The following is a 27390-nucleotide window of genomic DNA, read 5'->3' on the forward strand; positions in this document are numbered from 1 at the left end:
TCAGATCTTAAAATGAGATGTCTTTCCATGCAGTGGCATCCAGAAGATACCCACAAAGAAAACTGAAGGCTTGAGGTAAAACTGAAGGCACTGCCTTAGAAGCAGTTGAAGCAGCGCACAAAAATGTTCTGCACCAAGCTGATCCTCCAGTGAAGAGTTTTTGTGTCCATCACCCCCTGCCACCAGCAGTGTACCGTTCTTCCACGACATGTCAGTCAGACACTGGTAGCAACCGTGCAGGCATGACAAGGCGGCTAAGGCAATGGTGAGCCAAGCCTGACGCAAGCAGCACAGAGATGGCAATCCATCCATTGTAGCGCATGATGATAAGCATCACCAAAAAGCCAAGAGTTAACTGTAGTGCATGAAGCAGCGTCTGTAGCAGTCGGAACTTGAGTCGTCCCCAGCGCTCTGCATCCATATGGCCATAAAGTAGGTTCACCTGCAAACAAACAATCACAAGTGTTGCACTGAACAGAATTCATCATGGCACACTTGCTAAATTTTTCATGTCACTGTAGAACCAGACTTAATTTACCTAGCTGTAATACCAAGAGTGTTTATGCCACTGAAAAAGATGTGGTCTTTAAACACCTTAAAAAACTTAAATGTGACAAATTCAAAAAAAAAAATTCAGAAGTCCAAATATCTGGCAAAAGTAATTTGTGCATTATTTTCTTGTGTTAACTGCAAGAAACTGAACACATGCACATGTGCAAAAATTGCCAAAAATTCACAAGTTCACTCGTCAGAGGCACCAGAGAACACTTTTTATGATGGCGAGTTATCTCATCCATGGCAGTTAAGGGGTTGACGAATACTTCAGATGTTTGCCTGGCTTCGTACCTAGAGCGCTAGGTACAAATGATATGACTGACATATGACATGACATATACAAGCATAGATGTGAGCTAACTAATGTGCCTGGCCAAAGCCAAAGCATGCAAAGCACTTGTACCATGCAGATATCCAAGTTCATGGCTTAATTCTAGGCACAACCTGTGGCATAAGTTCAACGCTGACTTGAGCGCCACCTTGGAAGATGAGAAACACTTACAAAAACATACCACATTATGCAGTTCACTGCACAGATTGCACACAATGAAAAATGGTTATGATGCCAAATACAGTTTGAATGAGTAGTATGTAGTTTGTATAAAGATACCTTAAGCCAAATACAATGTAGGTGCATATGGTGCAAGCAGGCCCACATTAAACTGCGTAACGGTAGGAAAAAGAGCCCTGATTCTAACACCCTTGTTGATTCATGTCAGCTATGTGCCCATAGCAGCCGCATATGCGAATCTGATATATGACGAAATATAGGCTTCTGTTGAAACGAGATTGTTTGAGAAAAAGGTGACCATGTTCCGCTTGTGAGCTCCAGGTGCCGCACATGGCTGCAAAATTTGGCTGAGATATTCACAGCAGCATATGCTATCCGTGGACTGTGTTTTTTCACCAAGCTCGAGGGGTGGTTCAGGACCCCTTTACCACAAGGGTGCCAGGCTGCCATGTGCTTGCGCACATGTCAAAGTCTGCTAAAACACAGCGTCTTTACATGTCAAAGTCTGCTAAAACACAGCACCCTTTACCACGGAGTAAAACAGAAAGGAGTGCCAACTCGCCTGATAAGCCATTTCCTGTAGTGTCCAGCGCGAGCGTGATTTTGTGAAGAGGATCATAGATGGCGCTGGATTTAATTGCCCTCAAGCAGAAAGTCAGAGAGGCTAAAATAATCTCGTGGGTGGTGGCAATGGAAAAGAAACCTGCCATGAGTAACTACTTTAGAGGAAAAAACGAAATCGGGAAAGAAACAGTTTTATGATAACTCAAAGGGAAGCTCATTACTTTTTGAAGCGAGATCGGGATGCCTTAGAACGCACACCTATAAAGTGAGATATAAGAAGGGAGAAGAAGCATGTGCTTAGGAGACTGCGGTAAAGCTAGGGAAATGATGGAGCATGTTTTATTATAATGTAAAGATGTCTGCCCAGCAGTCGATTCAGGCACCACTGGCTTCCTTGAAGCCCTTGGGTTCAGCAAGAGCAGTGGAAAAGTAAACATGTCCACAATAGAGATTAGTAAGAGGCGATTGGAAGATTGGTGCAAGTAGGGAAATGAAAAAAAACAGAGACATACAAAAGCAAAGTTCACAATAGGGGATCAGAAAATTTGGTTGTGGGAATTCATAGTGTTTTTCTTTTTTAACCTAGGTAGGACATTAGGCATTATAATAGCAAGAGCTTGGTGGCACAACCCACCGCCCTGTTCCAGAGGGGACGCTCATAAAATCCATCCATCCATCCATCCATCCTCATCTTCAGCAGTGTTGGCGGTGACCAGCGGCAGCGGTTTGACTCTCATATCCGCGGTTTGTCTCTCGGTTTCTCTACTCATATACCCAATTTAAGTGCACCCTGTACTGTTGCCGATAATTTTCATCTACGCCATGTAACTGAAGATGACATCAGACAGGTTATCAACAAGTTACCAGGCAACAAGACGGCTGGCGATGACACCATACCTCCGAAAATTCTAAAGGCAAACATTGATGTTCTGTGCAGTCCGTTGTGCCACATATTTAACCATGCATTTTCTTCTAAGAATTAGTCTAACATACTTAAATCTGCTAAAGTAATACCAGTATACAAATCTGGTGACAGGAACCTCCCTAACAGCTACAGACCGATATCTGTCCCGAGTTGTACCAACACCACATTCGAAACATTAATTGCGTCACAATTAAACACTTCCTGCGTAATCGTAACATTCTTTGTCCCCAACAGCATAGTTTTTTTGCCAACAGGTACACTTCTACTGCTGTTTCGATGCTTTATATTAATTCCCCACTGCATGAAAACAACATAGTAATAGTAGTATTTTTAGACGTTAAGAAAGCATTTGATGCAGTTAGTCATACCATTTTACTAGAAAAAATGCATGGCTATGGAATCGCAAATAACTCACTTGATTTCTTTTCTAGTTATCTATCGGCGCATAAGCAAAAGGTTGTCATTGATCACAGTAATTCATCGTGCAGCAATATTAGAGACTTTTAGCGTGTCCGGTATCTGGCAAGCGCGGGCGGTTTGCCGGTTTAGCGGGGACGTAAACGTGAGCGGTCAGATTAGTGGCGCCAGCTGGTAGCGCAAAGCTCAACCACACAAAGCTAATTACTACATTCTGGTTAGCTGCTGGTGTAAATTTTCGACAGTGGCGTAATCGTGTTCACAATTACGCCGCTGCCAAAAATTTGCACCAGTAGCGAAGCAGGATATAGTGGGTTACTGCAGTTTTAGCTCTGTGTTTGTCTGGTTGAACTCTACGCTACCAGGCGGCTGCGCCGCTCTGGCCGCTCACGTTTACGCCCCCGCAAATCCGGTAATCCGCCCAAACCGCTCCCGTTTACCGGAATAGCGGACAGGCTAAAAGTCTCTATTAACTGCGGGGTACCACAGAGATCAGCGTCGGTGTCCCTTGTAAGCAAGCGAATGAGCACAACAAAGGATGAAAAAGCGAGCTCGGAGCGCAGCGGAGGATGAAAGACGGCAATAGCGAAGAGAGCGCGAGGAGGAAAGCGGAGGAGTAGGGTATGGCGGAAGTGTGAGAAAAGCGTAGTGCCGCGCAAGACGGGGTCTGCGGCGAAGATGGCTACGAGATGAGGCCAGAGTAGCGCGCGTCGTCTGTTCGCTGATGACGCCACCGAAACCATACATGGAAACAAAGCGCTGCATGAGCGGAGGCGGCGACTGCTGTGAATCGCGCCCACGCGGCACCCACGCGCTGCCTCTCGCGATATCCCGATTAGCGAGGCAGTCGCGCCACACTTAGCTCCATGTGCGACGTGCCGCACGAGACAGATCGTCCGCGTCAGCCAACACACAGCGAAATGAAAACACGTATAAAGCTGCGCTCAAATTTCGCACTAGGGAGTGTCGTAATCGTCGGTGAATTTTTTATTCATTTTTTTTATTATTATTGTTCGCATTTCGCGCGTTCGTCGATAGCATCCGTGGTCGCGTCTTTTCCAGTCGCATTTGCAAGCGAACATCGCGTTTCACAGGGCGACTTGGGCAACAAAGCTCGCGTGTCCCACATTTTTTGCTGCTTATGGAGCTTTTGACGTGATCAAATCGTGTTTTGAGCGCAAGGCGGCGTGTAACTCTATTACCCGCACCGAGGAAAGAGCGATAAAGAAGAGAGTGCCTCGGAAAGCTAAGGAAAAAGAGGCTTTAAAAGAATCACGCAGAAAATCCCCTGGAGTTAAGTATACGTGAGCATTCTGCCACTTGCTCATCACCACGCAACCCGGTGTCATTATCGACCTTATAAAACTTGATCCGACCAGTATAAACACTTATTAACACTTGTCGGTCGTTACCTACCTTATCGGACATCCGATCCTTATCAGTCGTTATCAGCCTTATCGGACATGATCCGCCCCTTATCAAGTCTTTTCAGTCCTTATCAACCCTTATCGGTTCTTATCAGAATTGCTCCGACCATTCTAAGCCCTTATCGCTCTCTAGCACCTTTCCATCCCCGTCGAATCATTATCAATCGTGATGAGACCCATTTAATCCTCATCATTCCTTATCAACTCATTGACTGCTTATCTGTCTGTTGCGCGAAGCAAAGGGCATGCGCTCTGAGAGATCGGTGGTATTTCGGTCGTTGAAGTAACGCCCGAATGGAAGGCGTATCCTGCGACCACCGAAACGCATCGGGGATGTGGCATGTTTCGCATTAAATTTTCGCAAAATCTTAATTTTCCTAAAGTCTACAATGCTTCAAGTCGGGTCTACATGTGATCCTAGAGATGGCTTTTATTCCACCATCACCAAATCATTCAAGAAAGCCTTCATGGAAACTGTTCTCCTTTGGCATTTGTTTTGTACCGCTGGTGCAACACATTCATATGGTTCAGATATATTCACCTTCTGCAAGCGTGGGTGTTGAACACAGTGGTTAACACACTCGGCTTCAGTGCGTGGGGTCGTATGTTTGAAACTCACCACCACCAACTCCAGTGGAGTTTCTGCGTGATGTTTTTTATACATTACTTTAGTTATAGTGATTCGTTTTACATGACTGACAGGTTTCCTCGTTGGGTAGGCTAGAAATGCTTAGGCATTTAAAAGAAAATAGTAAAGGAAAAAATCATCAGTCCTTCCACTCTGTGAAGAATGACGAGCAGCAAAGCTGTGGTATGTTCTACCTCAATCGCTACATCTATGTATATACCGGGTGTTTTAGCGAAGACAAAAAAATTTTTAAAGGTTGCCTGGTAGATAGCACAATTCTAGTTGGTGAGGTGGTCTACTCAAAGAGGCGGGCATTACTTGCAAAAAAAAGAAAGAAATTGGAATGCATACTGGACTAATTAGCAGAAATTCACTAATTAAGTTTCTAACTAATTAGCTTATGACCGATATTGTAATTTACAAATTCTAGCCGTGGAGTTCGCAAGGCGGATCCGCTTGAAATGAATTATTAGTATGACACCAATTTCGAGATATTAATTCCCGAACTTTGCGGAGAAATGCATTGGCGTTCCACTTGCTTTCTTAACAAAACGTCGTTTCATGCATTGAAGCACAGAAGTGACTGGAACGCCAATGTATATTAATATCTTGAAACTGGTGTCATACTGAGAATTCGTTCCAAGTGTATCCGCCTTGCGAACTCCACGGCTAGAATTGGTAAATTGCAATATCGGCCATAAGGTAATCAGTTAGAAACTTAATTAGTGTGAAGTTTTGTTAATTAGGCGATTATGCATTCAAATTCTTTTGTGGAAGTAATGTCCACCTCTTCGAGTAGACCAGCTCATGAACTAGAATTGTGCTAACTGCCAGGCAACCTTTAAAAAAAAATTTGAAAGTCTTCGCTGAGACGCGTCCGGCCCATACGAGAGCCCCATGGAAACTGCCGATAACGTCGCCTAGCCGAGTATAACGCAACCACAGCAAACAACGCCTACTGGTAGCAACAGTGTGTATAGGACGCATGTCGCGGTTAAAGCGAAACCCGACGCGAGCGACGATATGCGTTGACCGGGGCGCAGCCAAAGGATTGCACGAAACAAAACACGTGTTTGTAATTTTCGACTGAGCATATTTCCTAGTTAACCAGCTGAATGAAAACTTGAAGGACTAGAGTTTTATTAAAACAAACATTGGGGATGTCCGTTTCCCTCCCGTAGAAGGCCATATAGTGAATTCCACGGGAATTCCACAATATTCACAACTTCACTGTGAGCTACGTAATTATGAAAAGTAGATGAAACTCGGCGTAATGTTACAGTCATCTTAGCGGCTAATTGTAAGATAATTTGTTTCATGATAATTTCGATAAAACAAGAGTTATAGCCGGAACGCTAATACTGTGCGTTGTTCCTTATGTCGCATGATCCACTTCTTACAAACTTCTCTAACAGCGAACAGTTTCACAGCCACAGAGGAGTGGTAATAAACGAGCTCCCTCCGACTGTGTATGCAATACTCGACACGAAACCTAAAGTGGAAGTGAGGCGGTCGTTAAGATAGTAAAACATCTTTATTAATAATATTTGAATGGCGAGAGCAGTGTGGGAGGAACCGTCAGTCCAGGGTCCCTAAGATGATTCCGGCGATGTTTCGAGCCCGTTGTATCACAGCTCGGAGGACCTCGGGAGGTCCGTCGCGGAGGGCATCGTCCCACAGCTCTTTGTTGCGTAGGGGGTAAAGGAGAGTTGGCAAACTTCTTGCGAGAATGAAATTGCCGTGAAAGCTTTTCGTTACTGGTTCGAGCAAGCTTTATTCAACCGTTACAATGGTCTGATAATTTCAAAGATATTGAATGACGAACCCTGTCTTTATGACCGCTATGATGGTTACAGTACACAGTCGAACGTCTCTACACCTGTATAATAAAGGATTCCTTAGTCCCGGCCGAATTCCTAGCTTTTATGTGTGTTGTGTACCACAGCGAAGATCACTACAACGAATTTACCCGTAAAACGAAGAAATGTAAGCGTCCCGACGGCTGATTTGTTGCTTTACAACGTAGTGGCGCCGTCATCGTCCTGCTCAGCCGCCACTGACTGCGGTGCGCGGGGACAGCGGTCGACACCACAATGACGGCGCGGGAGGGTCCCAACTCCGCAGTCGCTATGGTACACATCCTCTTCTCTCGACCCGTGCTAAAAAAAGCAACAGCCCATGCAGCGGGCCGCACGGCCGGCCACATAGGGTGCAGTGACGCATTCCGTCGGACGAAGAAAATTGCATGCTTTTTTTTTTCACCAACTAAATCTTTTGAATTAATGTCAAATTCAAGCTTTCTTTTGCTTACCCTCCTAAGCCTGTTCTATAGCGAGCGGCATATGATGCGCGACCTGTTCAACGAAGTGGCCTGCAATACGAAGGATTTTGGACATCACAAGCGCTTCGTTATAAAGGCGTTGCTTGACTGTGTCTGCCGACCCACGCACAATATGGATCACTGGGCTTTCCGAACACACAGTATATATGGCTGAAGAGTGCTTCTTATTCGGAATATCACTCTAGCTCACAAACGCCGCTTTGAAGTCAGCGCGCCGAACTCGCTTAGCGACTGGCAGAAGTTGCATGCGTTGTTCCGAACATGGCAGTTCATGCCAAAAGACATGCTTCAAAGCTACACTGCAAAGTCTGATACGTGATGGCCACATAATTTTTAAAATCAATTAGGAGCGAAAAATCCGCGTGCGACTATTACCTGTACATTCCTACCACCCGCCGTGGTTGCTCAGTGGCTATGGTGTTGGGCTGCTGAGCACGAGGTCGCGGGATCGAATCCCGGCCACGGCGGCCGCATTTCGATGGGGGCGAAATGCGAAAACACCCGTGTGCTTAGATTTAGGTGCACGTTAAAGAACCCCAGGTGGTCAAAATTTCCGGAGTCCTCCACTACGGCGTGCCTCATAATCAGAAAGTGGTTTTGGCACGTAAAACCCCAAATATTATTATTATATTCCTACCGCCTCATCGGTACAACGGCGCTAGCCTATTTTCGCTTTCTTAACTGTGAAAATAACTGGGAATCTTAGCTAACTGAAAGCGACCCAAATAAAGCATACAATTCATTTTTCGATTCAATCGATTGCTACGACATAGCCTTCCCACAACATAGTGCTACAAAACGACCCCAAAAAATTTGAAAGCCGTGGATAGATGTGCTTTTCACAAAAATAAAAAAATAGAGATAAAGTTTAGAACGACAGAAAGCTGAGCTAGTTGTTAAGGATTGATAATGCAAAAAAGAGGTGAGGCGTGCAGACAGGACACAAGAGTAGAGAAGTGGACAACACGAACGCCGACTATCAACTGAAGGGAGCACTGAGGCGAAAAAAGAAAGAAGACACAAAACTCATCTGCGCAAGCTCAGGAATGGTATCACCACATGTCAGCCGGGTATATGTGCCGGTCTACGCGAGAGACAACTGTTAAGGCACTTAATCTCTTCCTTATGTAATGTAATCGAAGGCTGACTCACGCATGCGCTTCCGCCATTATAGATATACCATGCCTCTACAATAAGACGCGCATCTTCAGTCTTATGCCTGTACAATATTGCGCATTCTAACTCTGGCGTGCAGTTACAATCTTGGCAATGTAGGGAAAGATTAGAAGGCGATCCACCGGTTAACGACCTTTTATGTTCCATTAGCCTCTGATTGATACACCGTCCCGTTTGCCCTACGTAGAACTGGCCACAGCTAAGGGGAATTTTATAAACCACACCCATACGACAGTCAGTAAAACTGTTGTTCTTATTGTGCTTCACTGGACAAATATCTGTTCTTTTTTTGCCTTTTGCCTGCTCCTTTTTCCTCTGTACGGCAGCGCATATATTACCTATAGCTTATTGGGAGCAGTGAAAGCAACATTAACATCACATCTACTTGCAACTTTGTTAAGCCTGTACGGCACTGAATGAATGTACGGAATAGTCACTACTCTTTTTTCTTTTTTGCTTTTACTGCTTTCTATAATCACGTCCGTCCCCTTCGAAACCGACTTCTTTGGGCGCTCAGCCACAAGGGCCACTGCTAAGATAACCTGCTTCTAATAGGCGCCGGACCTGCGCATTAAAACTGGCGCTTGTTAAGAATTGGTAGCGACCGTCGCGCGTTTCTAGCTGCAACCATGGTTGGGGGGGCCGGCGAACGGACGAGGGGGCGCCCCGCTGGGCTGGTGTCCCGACCGGCGCCTCGACCCGCAACCTGATCCGTGCCCCGCGTTTTCGGCGGACCGCCTGCTGGGCGCAAATGGCCGGCGCTTCCGAGAAGGACGAAGGCGTCAGTGCGGCCAACGGACAACTTGGATTTTGTATTCTCTTTTCTCTTCCTTTCTAGTCACTGCGATGTCTTTTGTAAAATAAACGTTCAGTCTTGAAGCGAACCCCGACGAGTGAGAATCGTTCCTTCGAGGCTCCTGCGTGCGCGGCCGCTGTATACGCCGCCGCCCGAAAGAGTCTCACGCAGCAGTTCAGTTTTTTTGTAGTCGCACTCGCGAAGTGACCTCCACAGAGCGTTGGTCGTAGCCCCTTTAATTATTCTACAGCGCTCATTTTGTGCATGCAGGATCTGGTGAGAGAAGACTTAAGGCACGACATAGCAATTCCGTTTTTTACTACTTTGGAATGCTTGGATTGAAAGTTTAGCAACGGCTTCGAAGATCTTGGGGAGTACTGCCAACAAACGTGATTTTGTTCGAAGACCAAGGAAATGTCAAGAAACTGAATTACGCGTCGCTGTGGAAATTCCTTGGTAAACATTAATCCTCCTCCATAAAGTTTAAATTGCTCACTTACCGAGGGAGCAGCGGAATCGAATTCTTCCCTATAGCAGAAAATCAGGTAATCATCAACGTAACGAAATATATTGATAACGCTATCACCTAAGGCTTTCTAGAGTTGATCCGAGCAAATAAATTTTTTTTATTGTAGATTACTCATCCATATAAAAAAACACAGACTTCATGCTGTCAGCCTACCCACTTCTCCTTCTCGATACTCATTACGTAAACAAATCAGAACAATACCATTTATGCGTAGTAACTATGGACGTCAGGATCTAAACTATCAAACAGCTAGGCTACTAAACATCGTTGAATAACAATTGATTTTATGCACCTCATCTTAATAATAATAATAATATTTGGGGTTTTACGTGCCAAAACCACTTTCCGATTATGAGGCACGCCGTAGTGGAGGACTCCGGAAATTTTGACCACCTGGGGTTCTTTAACGTGCCCCTAAATCTAAGCACACGGGTGTTTTCGCATTTCGCCCCCATCGAAATGCGGCCGCCGTGGCCGGGATTCGATCCCGCGACCTCGTGCTCAGCAGCCCAACACCATAACCACTGAGCAATGCACCTCATCTTAAACAATGTATAAAAAAATTTCTCTTACATTCTCAAATTACTTATAAAATTATTTGGACTAACATTTTTTATGCATTATGTATGTATGTTTTAGTCTGCACTGTAATATGAATGTACACACACACAAAACAAAATGTTTAAGCATAGAATGTCTTTTCATGTAGTAATTATATAATGTAAAGCTATAGCTTGTTTATTTGTATTTTCTACATCGTACTCACTCGTTCTTATGTTTTATTTGCTTTTTTCCTGCATTGATTTATCATGTATGCCGAACACTCTTACACTCTAGCAGTTGCACCCTTTGGGGCGTATATCTGCCACACAACAATAATCGTCATCTGTCTTGCCCGCATTTCCTTTCCTTAACGCTGCGAGCCCGGTACTTCCAAGTCACGAACAGCATGCGCGTTATCAGTATGACAGAGCATTCTCGACAGGAAAGTAGCCAGCGAAGCGTTTTCATGAAAGGAAATGCAAGCAAGTCAGATGACGATTATCGCTGTGTGGCAAATATACACCCAAAAGGTGTACGTTTGTTGAAGAGTGTAGGAGCAAGAGACTCTGTCAGGTCATATGGCCTTTAGCTCTTGTTTCCTCTTTCTGTAACAAAGAAAGAAAAATAAACTTCAGGTTCAACGTAGATAAACTTTTTTTTCGTAAACAATTATTTCTGAAATTTTGCCTGTTTGCCTTCACGATGCGAGACCACCGTCCAGACCCATAGAGGCGGAGATATCGAGAAACTTATAGAGCACCCAAGCGTATTTGCGTACCCAAAGCCCCACTCCATGCTTTTGTACGCCCGGCGATTTGCGTCCCATAAGGTTGGGTGGGCAAAATCTAAAACTCCCTATACAACAACGGCATGCAAGTAACGCAAGTTACGCAACTATATTCGACAGAGCTAAACTGGATTTCTTACCGCATAAACTTGTAAATATTCGCTTACTAATTAACAAGCATGGTGTCACGATTGCACAAGCAAACTTGCATGCATCTCACAGCATGCATGCACGCTGTCAAAACGCCGGAGTGAGAAAGCACGGCAGCAGCAGCGAGCGGATTGACCTTCGTGCTGCCTCTCGCTTCAACGCGAAATAAGCGGCGAGAACAGAGCTCACACGAAGCTATTTAGCCCTGTACTCATGGCAGATCGCTTTCAATATAGGGCCGGGCGGCCGTGCCATACGCAGCCGCCGCCGGAGTAGAAAAACCCTCCCCCCCTACCCTCCCTGCATGCCTCCAGTGCCTCGCGCGCGACGGCAGACGCCCTGCTTTTCTCCCTTACGCGCGGCAACGGCGCGCGGTGACGATGCCCTTGGACATTATACGGAACATCACGACGACGACGATGGCAGAAATCCGCCTGGATTGTCCATATAATTGCTATCGCAATAATTACTTTTTTTTTCGCCCCACTGTCAGAAGTAGGGAGGGCAACGTATGCCATTTACCCCCCCCCCCCTCTTTTGAAAGTGGGCACTTTCGGCTGCACGCCGGAAAGTCCAACAAAACTACACCTGAAGCCGAATTTTGTTTCTTAATAGAGTGACCCCATAAGTAATGCTTTTCTTTACTACGCATCCCCTGCTTTGATAGCGAGGATTCTCTTTTGCACCTTCTCGGGACGCCCTGTATCGCCATACGCGTGGTATTCGCCATACACGCTAGCGTTGCGGAGGACGCCTGGCGCTGGGCAGTTCCCGCCTTAACACATATCAGCTTGCGCAACTTGCATCATGCCCAGTGTTTTTGAGACCGCCATATCCGTATTCAAAAACACTATCGGCTTGCTACCTTTAACCTTCGGACGAGGTGGAAGTTCCAACAAAGTATTCTAATCAGCCGAGCCCAACGAGTACTAGTGTGCCTTAAGACATGAAATCGTTAAATTATCAAACGCTGGATCTATTTAATTTCTGTCCAGAGATAGCCTACATAGCGTTAGAGACCGAGTATCTTATCACCATCAAAATATATCAAACTTCTTACAGGTATAACTTGAATTTCGTTGTGTAATCATGACATACCGTATGTATGCTAGTGAAAATGATCTTGGCAGAACGTGCAGAGTCATTTCAATACCAATAGAACACCCAATCGAATTTTTCCTAAAGGCACGTGTCACTTCTGACTGACGATTTTATTTCCAGGCTGTTTATAAGTGAGAGCTGCACTATCACTTTTTTCTTTGCCGAAAGGAGAAATAACAGCAGATATTTCGTATCTTGTAAAAATGAGGACCACATTTTGGCGACGTGTTCCGAAAATTTACACTGTTTAGGTTGCTTATATGCTGTGAAAACAGTTACTAAATGGTCGCTTTCTCCAAATTCTTATTATATGCGGCATTTAGTTGTTTTCCCCCGGTATCCTCGGTAAAATATGCGGTGCACGGTGTTTATATTTGTTTGAAGTACGAAGCAACGTTCTGAGTGACGAGCGATAGATATATTCTGTGTAGGTTAATTACAGCCGTTGTAGAAAGTTACTCATTGAAGCGCTTCAGAGTTTTATACTGCCGGTATGCGAAGGCTGTGGGTTCGGTTCCCACCTGCGGCAAGTTGTTTTTTCATCCACTTTAATTGCCATTAATTCTTCGTTTCTTTATTTTCATTTATTAAGCACAAGTAATTTCCCCTATGTTGACCTTGGTGTCAATGTTTGTTGGCTTCTTATGATATGACTAATAAAATCGGGACCCTCGGTTAACCCCCTTCCTTCTCGTTTATATATATATATATATATATATATATATATATATATATATATATATATATATATAATATATATATATATATATATATACGGGCAACTCTTTAATGTATACGATATAGTTGGAAGAAACTGGAACTTTTATTGCTACTGTTCGAAAGAAACAGCTTCGTTGGAAATCGGGTTGTAACTCTTCAAGGTCGCACACATGTGCTGTTTCTTTTTTTGTGTGTGTGTTTTTGCAAGTAAGTTATGTTGATTGTTGTTGAATAATATTACCTAAACTAGCGATACATTCATGCTGTACACTTAAACATCAAGTACAATTCTTTGTTTAACTATTAAAATTGTTTTTAGCAAATGTGCATTTTTTATGTGCGCTGTGCATAATGCCCCTCATATATATAAGTATATATATATATATATATATATATATATATATATATATATATATATATATATATATATATATATAGAGAGAGAGAGAGAGAGAGAGAGAGAGAGAGAGAGAGAGAGATCAGATCGTTTTCGATCACCCCCCCCCCCCCCACTCGAGAAATAGTTGTCACGCCACTGGTCCAGTCGTCCCAACGCGTTGGAGGGGGATGGCCAAAGTCAAACCGAAGACGCTGGCAAACTAAGTGGTCGATGCCTAGTGGGTGTATTAAAATTCAATCGGCCTAACTGTCTGCTGGACAAGAGCCAGGGAATCTTAATTACTCTCGTCGCCACCTTTCTCAGACGTTGCCAAGTTGCCTGAAGACACAGCCCGGTACTTTCAGGCAAAGGCACAGATGTACACCACTGATTGTGTAAAGGAAGAGTTCAGCTTTCTGAGGACGATGTGAGCCGGTAAAAAGAGCCTCATGTGCTTCCACGCCGTCGTACACGAAGGTTAGTCAATGAGAATTGGACAAGTTCTCTACTTTGTACACAGCATGGTTGTCAACTCTTGCAAGTTCAAAAACACTCAGACATAATACTTTGCGCAGGGCATGTTCACCGATCGTACCAACCCGACGGTTTCCCGTCGGTGGCATCTCGTGCAGCATCGAGGTGTGACGCCTGTAATGCCGCTGCCGGCGTTCCTCACCGTGCCAGCGTTGTGACACGCCTGGCATCTGCGAGGGCGCTGTTCTTTTCTTGCTGCACAGTAGCAGTTGTCTCGGGTGCTGTGTCGCTTCGTGTCGGCTCCGCGTATTTTTAGAACACCGTGTGAATGGATCGATAGCAATGCTTTAATTAATGCTTCGCCGCTGGACGAAACTGTAACGTTTTTGTTTTGTTTTTTTTTCAATCCGGCGGTGTTTGAGCGTTGTTCGCGCGGTCGTTTACGAGAACAACAGCTGTCGAAGGAGAGGCGGCGTAACGCCAACACCGATGGTGGAGAATTGAGAGCTAGGGTTCAGCCGTTTTTGGTTTCAACCAAAGGTCAGCAAATTAACCAAGGAGTTAAGACAGCCATCTGCGGGTAGCTGTGCGCTCCATATGCGCTCCGACGCAAGGAGCATGGAGTGGGGTCAAAGTCATTCGTTAACCTGTCGCCTAAAACAATCACAACGTTTTATTATTATTATTTGCGATCCTTTTGATTGCCGTTAGGACGAAAGCGAGGAGGGGGAAGACGTTATACAGAGGAAGCGGGGAGCCCAGGCCTAGGACCTGTCAGCCTTTGTGCTGCGGTCACTGCACTGGATGAGCTTGGTTAAGTTCACTGATGATAACGGGGGGTCATATCTACCTATAGTGCTCATTCTCTCGCTCTCTTTTGCATTATTTCTTGGAGCTGTGTACCCACATATCGTTAACAAGGTCTCATTCTGCCTTGTGCCCTAGCTAGACTGCTTCTTGAACACTTATCTTGAGGCGTGTGCGAATATTGGAAATTTCAAGTAAGAATCAGTCTTTGTTATTCGACTCGTATTCGATTTGAGAACTAACCACTCGAAATTGTGGATTATTCGTTCCCCTCTAAATATAAGGGATACCAACACATGTTGGAGTCGCGGGGAAGAAAGACCGGTGCAAGTGGAAACAGACGGTTCCGAATGATTCTGCTGCAGGAGCGCCGCGGTCGTCACGCAGGGGCACCGTTTCCCGAGCGAATGCATGGGGCAGATAACTTCTGTCCAATTGATTTATTTAGCCAATAAGGATGTATCGCTTTTAGGCAGCCTACGAGTTTTGTCTTGATTTAGGCAGATCAATTTATTATTTGGACAGTGTCAACATGTCTGCATCCCATTAAAACAACGTGGGGTGCTGCAGTGTCGACCTTCTTTCCTTCAACAAACACGGCAGTCACCGAATCTACGTGCATCTGGTGACGTACCATTCCCTCGTTTCATTACTGTCATTGTCGTGGTATGTACTACGTAATTGAAAGCAGCTGCATCGCATTTACAAGCATTTCAGTTGATCGGGCGTCTACCTGGGCGTCTGGTGCCAGCGCGCACCAACCTTTACTAAGGGCTCAGTATAAAAGTTGATTCTCTCTCTCTCTCTGAGAACAGCCTTGCATGCACGTATCAAGTGATGTAAAATAAGCCTCATTTTTTAAAAGAACGCCACAAAAGCTTTACATTTCACTTTGTTTAAACATAAGAAAAATGGCACGACATTCTAATGTCGTTCTCGAAGTGCAGAATTCGATTCAATTCGGTAATTTCACTATTTGAACACTTTGAGCAATTGGATAATTACGGTGCGGAAGTGCAGGATCTGCACTTCAGCAGTTACATACAGTATATTTTAACGTTTAGGAAACTAGTGAACCATATACCTGGAGGGAAAAAAAGAAATAAAACCCGGTAACCTCCGGGTTTGACGCCCCGAGACTGCATATAGTGAGTTAAGAGGCGTGCCGTAGTGGGGCACTCCGGATTAATTTCGACCGCTTGCGTTTCGTTAATGTGCAGCTAAGTCTAAGTATACGAGTGTTTTTGAATTTCACCTCTATAGAAATGCGGTCGCCGTAGCCGGGAATCGAACCCAACATCTCGTGCTCAGCAGCAGAAAGCCACAGCCATTGAGCCATCGCTACTGGTCCGATGAAACTTTTGTGTGAAAGAAAATATCAATCGAAAAAAAAAGAAGGAAGAAAAGGAACGTAATTTCCGGGTGGAAATAACCGAGAACGCTGGCACTAATCACAGTCATTAGGGGAGCCGCCTAGTTTACGGACTGTGGCGAAAGCGAAGAGCTAGGGCATGGTTTCCGCGGTTCGGTTCACGAGAGCGAAACCGCTGCTTTTGGAGCCAAGCCATCGCGTATCCACTCCAACTCACCTCTGTCTAAAACATTGGTAAACGTGCCAGACGTCCCAGCGAGCGTGGGAATGTCGACGACGGCATCCCGCGAGGTCCTGAAACAAGGGGCCCGTGAAGCAATAAAACGACGGACGATAATTTATGATAGTGACCTCGGAACTGTAACTGCGCACATTTCCACTTTGGAGCCCCGTTGTGTGCACACTGCTCGCGCCGTAGTAAGATTGGACGAATAACATGGAGAGAGTGATGCCTAGGGGTTTTTGAAGTACGTGGCAGGCCCTTCGAGAGTGGATTAGGATTAGATGAGAAATTGAATTATGACTGGAACATTTAGCTCGAGGCCTTCAGAAATGTCTCTAGAGGGTTTCATTCCTACCGCTTGCATTATTGAGAAACACTTAACCCCTTGCAATAAGCACCACTGCCTCACCTCCTGCAATGTGACCTCGCACTTTGGCCCATATACACCCTCGGACTACATTCGTGCGTTAAAGTCCAACAGGTGCTGATGCCTCTTTCACGGGAAGCGATCGAGGGGGCATCCTCTATATGGAGCACTGCGAGTGCTTGTCCTGTCAGGACCGCACCTGCAGGTTTTTTTCGGGCGCACAGCACACATTTAATACAGCTGGCTTTGCAAGAAGCAGCGATTTTCGCGCTCCAGTGTTCTCTTACATGCGCCCTCAACCATGACAGAGTCCATTACGGCATATCGTAGGGGCTGGTCGTAGGGCCGCGTGTGCTTGCCCTTAGTGCTTCGCGTGAACTCTACATGGATACACGGAATGAAAAACGGACTAGGAGGGCTGCGCGTGCAGATAACCGCAGGTGGATCGTAAATGAACGGGTCTCGGTTTCTTTCCCCTTTCTCTGTTAGTCGTACCACTGCGTATTCGTGGGTCGTTCCATCAGAAGCGTACCTGGTGTTTAAAATTCCGCCGCCTCCTATGGTGCCGACAAAACCCATGGTATTTTGCCTCAATGTGGGAAGTAATGGTTCAAGCGATTTTTTTTTTCGAAAAAAAAATAATGTTATGATGCCGTGAGGGCGCTTCGAACTTGGCGCACAGAACTGATACTCGTGCAGAATAATTTATACAAAATTATTGCTTTCATCCATTACTGCACACTTTTCTCTTTTTTTCTGTAATTTGATGACCGCTATCGCTCATGACTGTTATAATTTATTACTTTTTGTTTCAATTTACATTACTTCTAGCCATCCGAAAAAAATCGCTTTTTTATGCTTGAGCTTGTCGACTGCCATCTTTCTCCGAAGTATTTATCCGACGTCTTGACGGCAGCAAATTGTGGGATAGAAGAGCAACTTTCCGGTATTTGAAATGACAGACGTGCGTGCGTTTTCGCAGTAAATCTGCGGTCACGTTAAAGTCGCGGGAACTAGGTAGGAGATGAGTAAGTTTGCGCGTCACAGAAAAGCACGGTGCACTGGACGATGTATAGTATAGTGTAGGCTCTGGGGGTTGCCGCTCGGTAACGCACTCGCGCGCCTATGTTCAGTTTTGGTCGCTGTTCGTGCCAGAGGTCTTCGAGCTTGTCGCCGTCTGAACTAAACAAGTCATACTTATTCCACAGATGTAGGCGCCGTTCTCTATCTCGCAAGTGCATTAAAAAAACAGACAGTATAGTTATCCAGAAGTCAGGAAGTTCTCAGTTCTATGAGATCGCCCCATTACACTTCTGACTAAATACATTTCACGGTATCAAAAAGAAAAAAAACGGATGAAGGAATAAGAAAGGGGCTTGAAGACTGGAAGACGAATCCTCGACGAGTGCTTTAAGAATTAGCTTTCTAAATAACTTTTCACGCATTAAGGCACTAATTTTATCCACCCAGTCTAAGGCGCGATGTGCACATATTCAGAGGTCCGCGCGTGCGCCAGGCCCCATACAACAGTCTCCGACGACGAATGCCACTTGGAAAGCGACGAATTCGCAAAGCAGTGCGCGAGGGGGCCCGCAAAGACTCGGCAGCAGGGGCTGCTCGCGGCCGGTTGCACGCGTGCCTACAACCGCCAGCGGACGGGGTCAGGGCTATGCTGCGCGCCTGCGTGGCGCCCTTGCACGGCCCGGGGAAACGGGCGCTGCGCTCCTCGAGCGTGCCCGCGCGTGCAGGGCGCACGTTTATCTTGTCTCGACGAGTTCAAGGCGGAACGCCTATTCCCGACCAAAAGCAATTCCAGCCGACCAACCAACTGGCGACGCAGAAAAAAAAAAAGTAGATCTGCACGCTGGAAACGAGTGTGTACACTGCACACAGAGCGCAGCCCAATGGCAGCTGAAGTTGCCTCCACTTCAGCCGCAGTGCATTCAGTGCCTTGTTGCGAACGTCCGCAACGCGCATCGTCTAGCGTGTGTCGCCGTGAGTGCGCACAGAAACGACACCGCGGTTAGTGAGCGATTTGCATAACTAGGTCTGCACACTTTCCACGGTCACAGGACCGGACGTCTGTGTTGAGCCGATTCGCCTTAGCCTGATATAAATTGAGCAAACTGCACGGTTGTCCTGCTCGCTGGACGGTCCTTGTAACTTGATAACAAAGCGCACGGAGGCGTTTGAAGCCAAACAGGCGCTGATGTTGCTGCCTCACGCATGCATGCCTTACGCCATCGTCTTGGGGTTATATCTCTCCAACAGTTATCGAGACTATGAATGTTACACTCAGGTAGATAAACACTGCCCAAACGAAACAAGACAGATAAGTGCAAAAAAAAACGATGACGTAGGAGGCGAGTTTTCAGTGCCACTGAATAAAGCGAGTAATGCAGACAAGCTGCAAATTACCAATACTTTGGCCCATGCCAGCGGCGACGTGTGATGCCTCGAGGAAAAATGACAGCCCAGACGAGCCGTTCCTGCGTCTTGTGTTCTGCAACCTTTACGTTCGGCTTCCGCTACTGACAGTGTCGCGGCAAGTGTCACCGGCAGTCGTCTACGAGCACGATTTCCTCGAAAGCTGGCATGTATTCAGTTCGCGAGGTCTCGCGACATGTGGGACTAAACGTCGAACTCAAGTTATGAGCTATTTTGCTACCGCCCCCCCCCCCTCTTGGCGCCCTTACTATCTCCTTTATTGCAACACTTCGGCGCCTTTAAGAAAAAGAAGTTCTTGTCCTATGTTATAATATACAAGCACACGGCACACGCTACAAATTGTTGGAATTCAGTAACCCCCAACGTGTGTGAACCAGTTTTCCTGTTTTCCCCTTTCCTTTACGTGCATAACAGAATATGCAGGTACCATTAAAGGGACAACATCAACGGAAGATGGTGAATACAGCCAAGACCCGAGTTCATTCTCTTGCAAACTCGAAGCGTTTGTTAACCACGTGCCCAAACCGCGGCAGCGGTGACATCACTTCCCGACGTCTCGGACTACGCGGTCTTCTCGCAGATGTGGCTTTTTTTTTTCTGCTTTCTTTTCTGTTTTTTTTTCGTTTTGTTCGCAGGAAAAACGTACAAAAGTTGCCACGTCGAGTGGTGTTTTAACGTAATGTTTTTTTTCTTTTAGGCTTTAAACACAAGTCCGAGCTCTGCCCGTCCTAATAGTTTGTAGCACAAGTGTCGCCAGAAACAAGCCCTGCTTTTCCAGGCCGCAGCAGATTCTTTGCTTTGCTAGCAGTAGACCAGTCACGCGTGTCAACTGATTTTACGTCGTGCAACTATGTTAGGGCATTCGTACATATTTCACACATTTAGTTATCGCGTCTACGGGCATATTGGAAATGTAGACGTCTGGAAAAAGATGAAGCATGGCATTCAAAGTTACAGAGCAACTCACGAGAGACGGCGTAGTCTGGAAGGCGCAGGGTGGGGAGGGGTGGGGCTCATGAATAATTCTGACCATATGGGCTCCCCTAAAGGGCCCCTCACCAGGTCTGGCCATTTCGAGCTGACAAGCGCAGTGCATACAATCGCGCTCATAATCGTGTCTGCTAAGGATTACATCGCTATGTGCCGCAGAAAGAGATTAAATTTCAAAATAAGCGCCGTTCGCCCTTCTCCTCGCGGGCGCCGCGCTGCAAAACGGGGGGATGACGTATATCAGAAGTACGCCTACGTACATGTATACGCTGTGACGTCGCTCATAGTGACACGTGACACTTCGAGATTTATTCAACGCAACAGCTGTTATTTGTGTAATCTGTTGCTTCAATAGACGAATTAAAGTTTACAGAAATAATAAAACACACTAACCGAATGTATGCGTGTTTTGTTTTGCCTCGCGCCGCAGCAAGAGAGGCGTACTTCCGTTTCGTCTGCTTCTTCTCACGTCGTGCAATCGCGCGCCCTGAGAACGAACCTATGTCATAGCGCTTGTCGCGCTATGACATATAAGCGCTATGACTAGCGCTAGTCAGGTATCCTCGTGCACAGCGCGCAAATTCGTGCGCTGCGCGAATCGAGACAATCACGCACAATCGCGCACGACCGTCAGCGTATAAGTGCGCCGCGCAACAGAAAAGCGCGAATAAAAAAAAAAAAGAAGTCGGGGCACGGGACGTATGCGTCACACGATCCTTCAGCTCCGGTATGGGAGAACGCAGGCACGGAATTGAATTTCACTTGCGGAGGCTACATGGGTCAAGTGGAGAGAGTGTCCTTGTTGGCGGTGACGCTCGCCTCCTGAAATCAAGGGTTCGCGGCACTGAAATATTCCTATCTCGGCTATTAATGAACCAGTTTGAAAAATTCTTGCGGTAGAACGCCCCAAGACTGCAGAGCCACCGCTTGATGTTTTTTTTTTTTTCCTAACAAGGCAATATTGTGTACACTCGTGCAAGGGCTGCATATTTTTTTTTTTTTCGCGATCTTGACGAGGTGCGGCCTCGTTCGCAAGCACACTCGTGAATGCAGTCCTCCCCCGTGCCATCCACGGCTTTACAGATATAGATATATTCACGTGACTTTAAAGCCTTGCGCAATAATGTCCGCAGACATCGCACGACACGCGCTGTTCCTTCGAACATTTTTCTGGATTTCTTTCACATACATTTTGGGATGCTGACTAGGGGGTGCGACTCCTACACGAGTACGTCCCTTACTGAGTGAATGCGACTGCTTGTGTGTATTTTCTCGTACAGGGACCTAACGCCTGCAACAAGTTGGTAGAGTGAAGAGAAAGTTTAAAATTTGCATATTTTTTTCAGTAAAGAGCGTGGGAGGGGAAAGGGTCAATAAGATGCCTCGGTATAGTGATGCCACAATATAATGTCACAGGGAACTACGGAAATTCTGACGTGGCGTCGCGCTGCCACCTCTCACGCTCTTTGGCTGCTGAGCCTGCACTTTCCTTTAGTTACCCTGTAAACTACTTAGAAATCACAACCTACAAACCTGCGTTTTATTTTAAGTCTACCTGTTTTACTTTTAAATACGTGTTGTTGACAAAAACACCAACACGGGGACGGGGTTATAGCTATCATTACGTCGGGAGATAAACTTCAGGTGGCAGTAAGGTAAATTATTTCGGGAAAGCATGCATCACGCCGTCGTTGGTTTCACCGGTGCAACAATACACAGTCACGGCGATGAGCAAAACGAGAACAAGGTAAAAGCGGGAGCGAACGTTTCGGCAAGTGGATTTGTCTTTTTCAAAGCGACATATGCTTTCCTCGACACAGTACATATGGGTAGGGTTCTTTTATGGGGAGAAGGGGTAAGGCGGGTAGGTGAGGCAACGACCGAATGTGTTAGCGGCGAGGGTGTAGAATTGAAAAGAAAGGGTCGCTATTTACACGGCCGTGGCAGAAGTGGGGGAGGGGGACAGCAGTGGCATATGCACGAATATTGGCAGAATGCCGCGATCAGCCGGACGCGAGACAATTTCAACGTGAGAAAAGCGGAGGAGGACGGCCCGAGAAGATTCGTCTTTGGCCTGCCGCACCGCGTACGTGACATGGGGGATGGAGAAAAGACGTCAGTGAAAGCAACGGGCGCTACACAAGATGCGCCAGGTCGGCGTTTCTCTCTATCTCCGGCCTTTTCAAATTCCTAACGCCACATTCTGCTTCAACAACAAACACGAAATACAAGTAGGAGCAACGCCTCGAGGGAGAAAACAAGAAGCACGCACGAAGTGGTGCGTGAAGGGAGCTGAGCTAGACCGCAAGCGGAGCCGTTCACGATCGTGCTCGCGATATACGCAATGTCAAGACGGGGGGACGGGCGAGGGGGGGGGGGGGGGGGAGGCTTCGAACGGGACCCGGCACTTATTTTCTACCGTTTCGTCCGCCTCCTCCCAGCGGCCGTTCCTGCAGAACTGGTAGTATTTAAAGGGCGGGGAAGTGAGGGCCCTCGTCGACAGCGCCCAACATGGAAGACGGGAAAGGGACGGAGGAAGTACGCGCCGCAAATGACGGCCAGCATGACAGCTGCCCCGCGGGAACTTTTGCATACGCGGGCACCGCGGCGCCGCGTCCCGCTCGGCGTCACAGACCGGCTGGTACGTGCACTTGGTTCCGCTTGAGTGCCACCAGGCCGACAAAGTGAAAAAGGAAATGGAAAGATCGGGTGGGGGAGGCTATTCCTTCCGTGACATGCTTCGAGGCACGCGCACTGCAAGGAGTGCCTCGAAATGAGGTAAACGCTTACTTAATGATATCCACGTACGGGCTTCGAGACGACGAAATTCGGCAGAATTCGCATCCCAAATGTCGCCGTACGTACACGGCGGTACATCCGCGACTTGGGCAGCGCATCCCGATAGCGGACAGGAAGAGCCAGGCAGCTGGCTCTCGAAGTCAATTGCGGAGCGAGCGCTGGCACGTTCGAGTGCTGGCAAGCATTTTGTTTCCGCCCGCGACGCTGGACGCGGAAGTTGGCGCCGCGCATAGCGCACGGTGCTCATCCGCAGAGTGCGCCGAATCGCAGACACAGGTTCCGCGCTACGCCTTTCACTATGAGCCGATCACTTCAAGTTTCTGTACCATTGAACACCAGACACCTTCAAGTGATGCGGGTCTTGCGGCGAAAAAGAAACGTCGGAAAGCAACTGTTTTCTTTCCTAGTAAAGAAGACAACGCGTTTTTTTTTTCCTTCCTTCAAACACTCACGATATTCGGGACGTTAAACATGCATCACACTGTAATTATACCTCCGCACACTGCATTAAGCGTATCTAGCATTCGAGTTATCGAAATGTGCCATGTGAGCATTGGTGGGTTCATTCTTTATCCTTACCGAAGTGATTATACACTATACATAGAAAACAGCAATTAAAGTTAGCAAATACACTCCTCAGAAAACTGAAAAACAAACATCGAAATGTGCTCCATGGGGAAAAGTGCATAATTTAATTAGCCAAGAAACACTGCTGGGGTAGTTGGCACATCACTGCCCATCGCCACATATTGCACAATGGTTAATGCTTTTACCATACCACTATTGTTAGTCTGATTATTAACATTTAGCCTTTCAAATGTTATGTACATATTAGATCTTCAGCTGCCCTAATTCATCAATCACACTGTTTTAACACTACAAGTAAAAATTTCATGGATGTACTTACACAAGTAAATGCATCCATGGAATTGGTCTGGATGGATGTACTACACATCCAAGTACAGACTTAAACATGATGCGCCAGCATGTGGCTAGCGTAATTGCCAGTGACATGGAGTATTGGCATTTGGGTCCCAGCAAGCACCACAGGCCATCATCAGCAGATGTAATTGCTCGTTTTGCAAGCTGTGGTGCTTTCTTGGAATCAGTGGCCAACTCTCTGGCGCTGTTAATTATGTGAGCCACTTGCGGACGCCATTTGTCCTCATTCTTTCAGTAATCCAAAGCTCAGCAACAAACTCAGCAGTTTCAAGAATTTCAAGAAACCATCTTCTTCACATTCCTTTGGCTCAAAGAGAACAGAAATGGCATGCTTGAGTGAGCTGTAAATGTTTCCAGATCTGATATACAAGAAAAGCTACTGTTAGGAATGGAAATGTTAAGAACTATTGCTTAGATTCATCTTTTCAAGCTTCTTGTTGCACAATTAACCCCCCACTGCAACGTTATGCCCCAAGCTTAACAACAAATTGTGCTTACATCATGTAGAGCTAATATTTCCAAGACAGTATACATACAAGCTCTACACAGCCAAAGCAGCTCACAGTATGCTCAAAACAAGCATTATCTACTATCAACAAACATCTGGTAAAAGCACTTCACTTGGCCTTGTCTTTGCAAGGTATCTGTCAGTAAAAGTAGGAGGCACAGCAGACCTGAGAGGCATCTGGACTGGCCTCAAGGCGACTCCTCTGGCTAGGTGCCCACAGGCTCTGCTTGTGTACTTCTGTTACATAATGATGTGAAGCTGTGATGGACTCATACAGCACAGAGAAGGCAGCCACTCCAAGACACATGCCAAGCATGCCTGCACAAAGGACAGGCATTGGGAAACAGGCTACTGAAGCTCCGACCATGAGAGACAACCACGAGTCATCATTCCTGAAACTGTTCTTAAGCTATCCAATTAAAAATGCAGAAAACAAAAACACCCCTAGCATTACACAAGTTTAAAAATTTTAGTACTTCAGAGTTACCACTCCTATATAGCCGACTAGGCACTAAAAAGCTGATACAGCCAAACAGCATCAATTTAGCGATCCACCAGCAGCACTGTATTGACCCAGTGAAAACAAAGTTACCACTAAGATGTTTCCACATAATGAAATAAATAATGTTTTGACACCAAAAAGGATTTATGCTTCCAAAACCAAGTCATTATTCCTGCCATGCACCACATAAACCATATTGCCAGTGAACTAAACTTGAGCGGCAGAAAATGTAACCTCTCTGATTGAAAGCAATATATACCTCAATTGTCAAACACTATAAAAAGCAATATGTCATCACCTCCAAGAGAGGATGCTGAGAGGCCTCTAAATAGCAGGTTTTCCACATGTGAGCTGAATTCAAAGTATGACTGGTGGCCCATGACCTCCATCTGTGGATATAGTATGAAAGTAAGTACAATAATCACTCTTGAAACAATAATAGCAAATTCGAAATAAGAACAACTTAACTTTACGAAAGGCACTTTGATACCTTTCAAGCGAAAAGCCGCAGTCGTTGGCACATGCTCATCTTATTTCAGAGTATAACAACTTGAGACCCGCCGTGGTTGCTCAGTGGCTATGGTGTTGGGCTGCTGAGCATGAGGTCGCTGGATCGAATCCCGGCCACGGCGGCCGAATTCCAATGAGGGCGAAAACACCCGTGTACTTAGATTTAGGTGCACGTTAAGGAACCCCAGGTGGTCGAAATTCCCAGTGACCTCCACTACGGCGTGCCTCATAATCAGAAAGTGGTTTTGGCACGTAAAACCCTATAATTTTTTTAACAACTTGTGACTAAAATACAGCTGCAATCTACCTTTCTGATTCACCATAACTTGGTATCCTCGTTTCCGTGTTAGCAAACCACTCTTCCAAACAAGCGGAGCTGTAGCACCAGACACGCATGAATGCTAAAACAGTATTGACAAGCAACGAATGGTACCCCAAAGCGCTGCGCTTAAGAGACTTCAAGTGTTAAGATGGCCATGCGCTTCTCCTCTACATGCTAATAAGGCTGCCAGCAGGCCCTTCAGCGTCTCCGACCTGCATGAAATCCGGTCAAGGACCAGGGAAGCCGGTCGACGAACCCGGACCACGAAAACGCTTCCGCGATGGGACCACTTTCTCCCGCCGCTTGCACTGCCCGCTTCCGGGTCCAGGAAAGTATGCGCCTTATAGCCAGTGCATTTTTCCCGTCGAAAAGGACAGAGCCCACTAACTTTCGCCTCGCTTGCTAATGCGCTTACAAGTAAACTTCATGTATGATCAAGAGGCCAAGCGCACTCCAATAGCTTTACGTGCGATAACTTAACACTAGCGTCATCCAAGAAATAAGATATCGTGCTTTCAACAGCGAAATATCCGTTTTCACAAACGATGCCGCATGGCGCCCTAGAATAACAAGTTTGACAAGGCGATCGGAAAAATAAAGAAAGGATACGTGCGCAACTCCTTGTATTAGTACGCTAATGCAATATTTCACAACATAGAACAAACAAAATGGTCGTTTTCTCCCACTACAAAGTCGATCAATGCATTCATACACGACTGGATCGCGTCATTTGTTGAAACCGGCAACACAACGAATGAGTAGTAAAATGCACTAGTCAATCACATTTAAGTTTTGAATTACATTGTAGTTTGAAGTCTAATACTTAAAAATTCCGCTCAAAACATCGGATGAGTGTCATTCTTCAGGCACCGACTCATTTGACATGGTTCGAAGTATTTTCGTTAAAACAATTTTACAAACGCAGACGAGCGAGATGAGAATGAATACATTCACTCGAGGCCGTTTGGAATCCAGGGGAAATCTACCAGCACAATGCGCCATGAAAGCCGAGCAGCTGACAAACAAACGGAGCGACGTCCGGCAAGGACGTCGCGTGTTTTTCAAGGAGCGCGCTTGTCAACGGCCGCGGCGCAACGCACTGCCCAAACAACCGCATTGCAACCTTGAGGACCGAGGGGTTCACGCCCGCTGGCCTCGAAGAAAGAAATGGTAGAGCAAAACTCGTATGCATACTCCCCAGGCATTTGTACAGCACGGAGTAGCAGAAACTATTAGTCGATCACACGTGTGTGACTACGGAAGAGTTTAGCACATTCCAAACAGTCAGCCAAGTACGGTGCGCAACGACACCTGAAACATTTCGTCAAAGCTGGCAACACCGAAGACAACAGCCAGAAAACGAAGTGGGCCTCACCTTCAGCTGACAGTGGTTGACGCTCGCAGCCCAATGAGCTCAACTGCGGCCGCGGTGTGCGCGAGGGAGCTAAACTTGGACTACGCTAGTAGAAAAGCAAAAGTGAGGAGAATGCCGGTTGCAATCCAGTTTTCACTTTCTCGAAGCTGCCTCTACAGCGCGGAGCGGCCGCGCCATAGAATAAAGAACAACTTTAGAGAAG

General features: G+C 46.3%; 1 protein-coding gene across 2 annotated transcripts; it reads right to left on the minus strand.

Moving 5' to 3' along the window:
- Positions 1 to 27390, minus strand: LOC139053212 (high affinity copper uptake protein 1-like). Of its 2 annotated transcripts, none has more exons than XM_070530311.1 (4): positions 27189 to 27390; positions 25280 to 25370; positions 24646 to 24797; positions 1 to 442 (listed from the first exon to the last, which is right to left on the minus strand). In XM_070530311.1, exons 2-4 carry the CDS (start codon positions 25368 to 25370, stop codon positions 212 to 214), a joined length of 474 nt encoding a protein of 157 aa, XP_070386412.1. In that variant the 5' UTR covers positions 27189 to 27390; the 3' UTR covers positions 1 to 211. The 2 variants fall into 2 exon arrangements, with proteins under 2 accessions (XP_070386412.1, XP_070386409.1); XM_070530308.1 differs by lacking the exon at positions 27189 to 27390 and adding an exon at positions 26026 to 26046.

This window comes from Dermacentor albipictus, chromosome 1 (assembly GCF_038994185.2).
Source record: "Dermacentor albipictus isolate Rhodes 1998 colony chromosome 1, USDA_Dalb.pri_finalv2, whole genome shotgun sequence".
Taxonomy (NCBI): Eukaryota; Metazoa; Arthropoda; class Arachnida; order Ixodida; family Ixodidae; genus Dermacentor; species Dermacentor albipictus.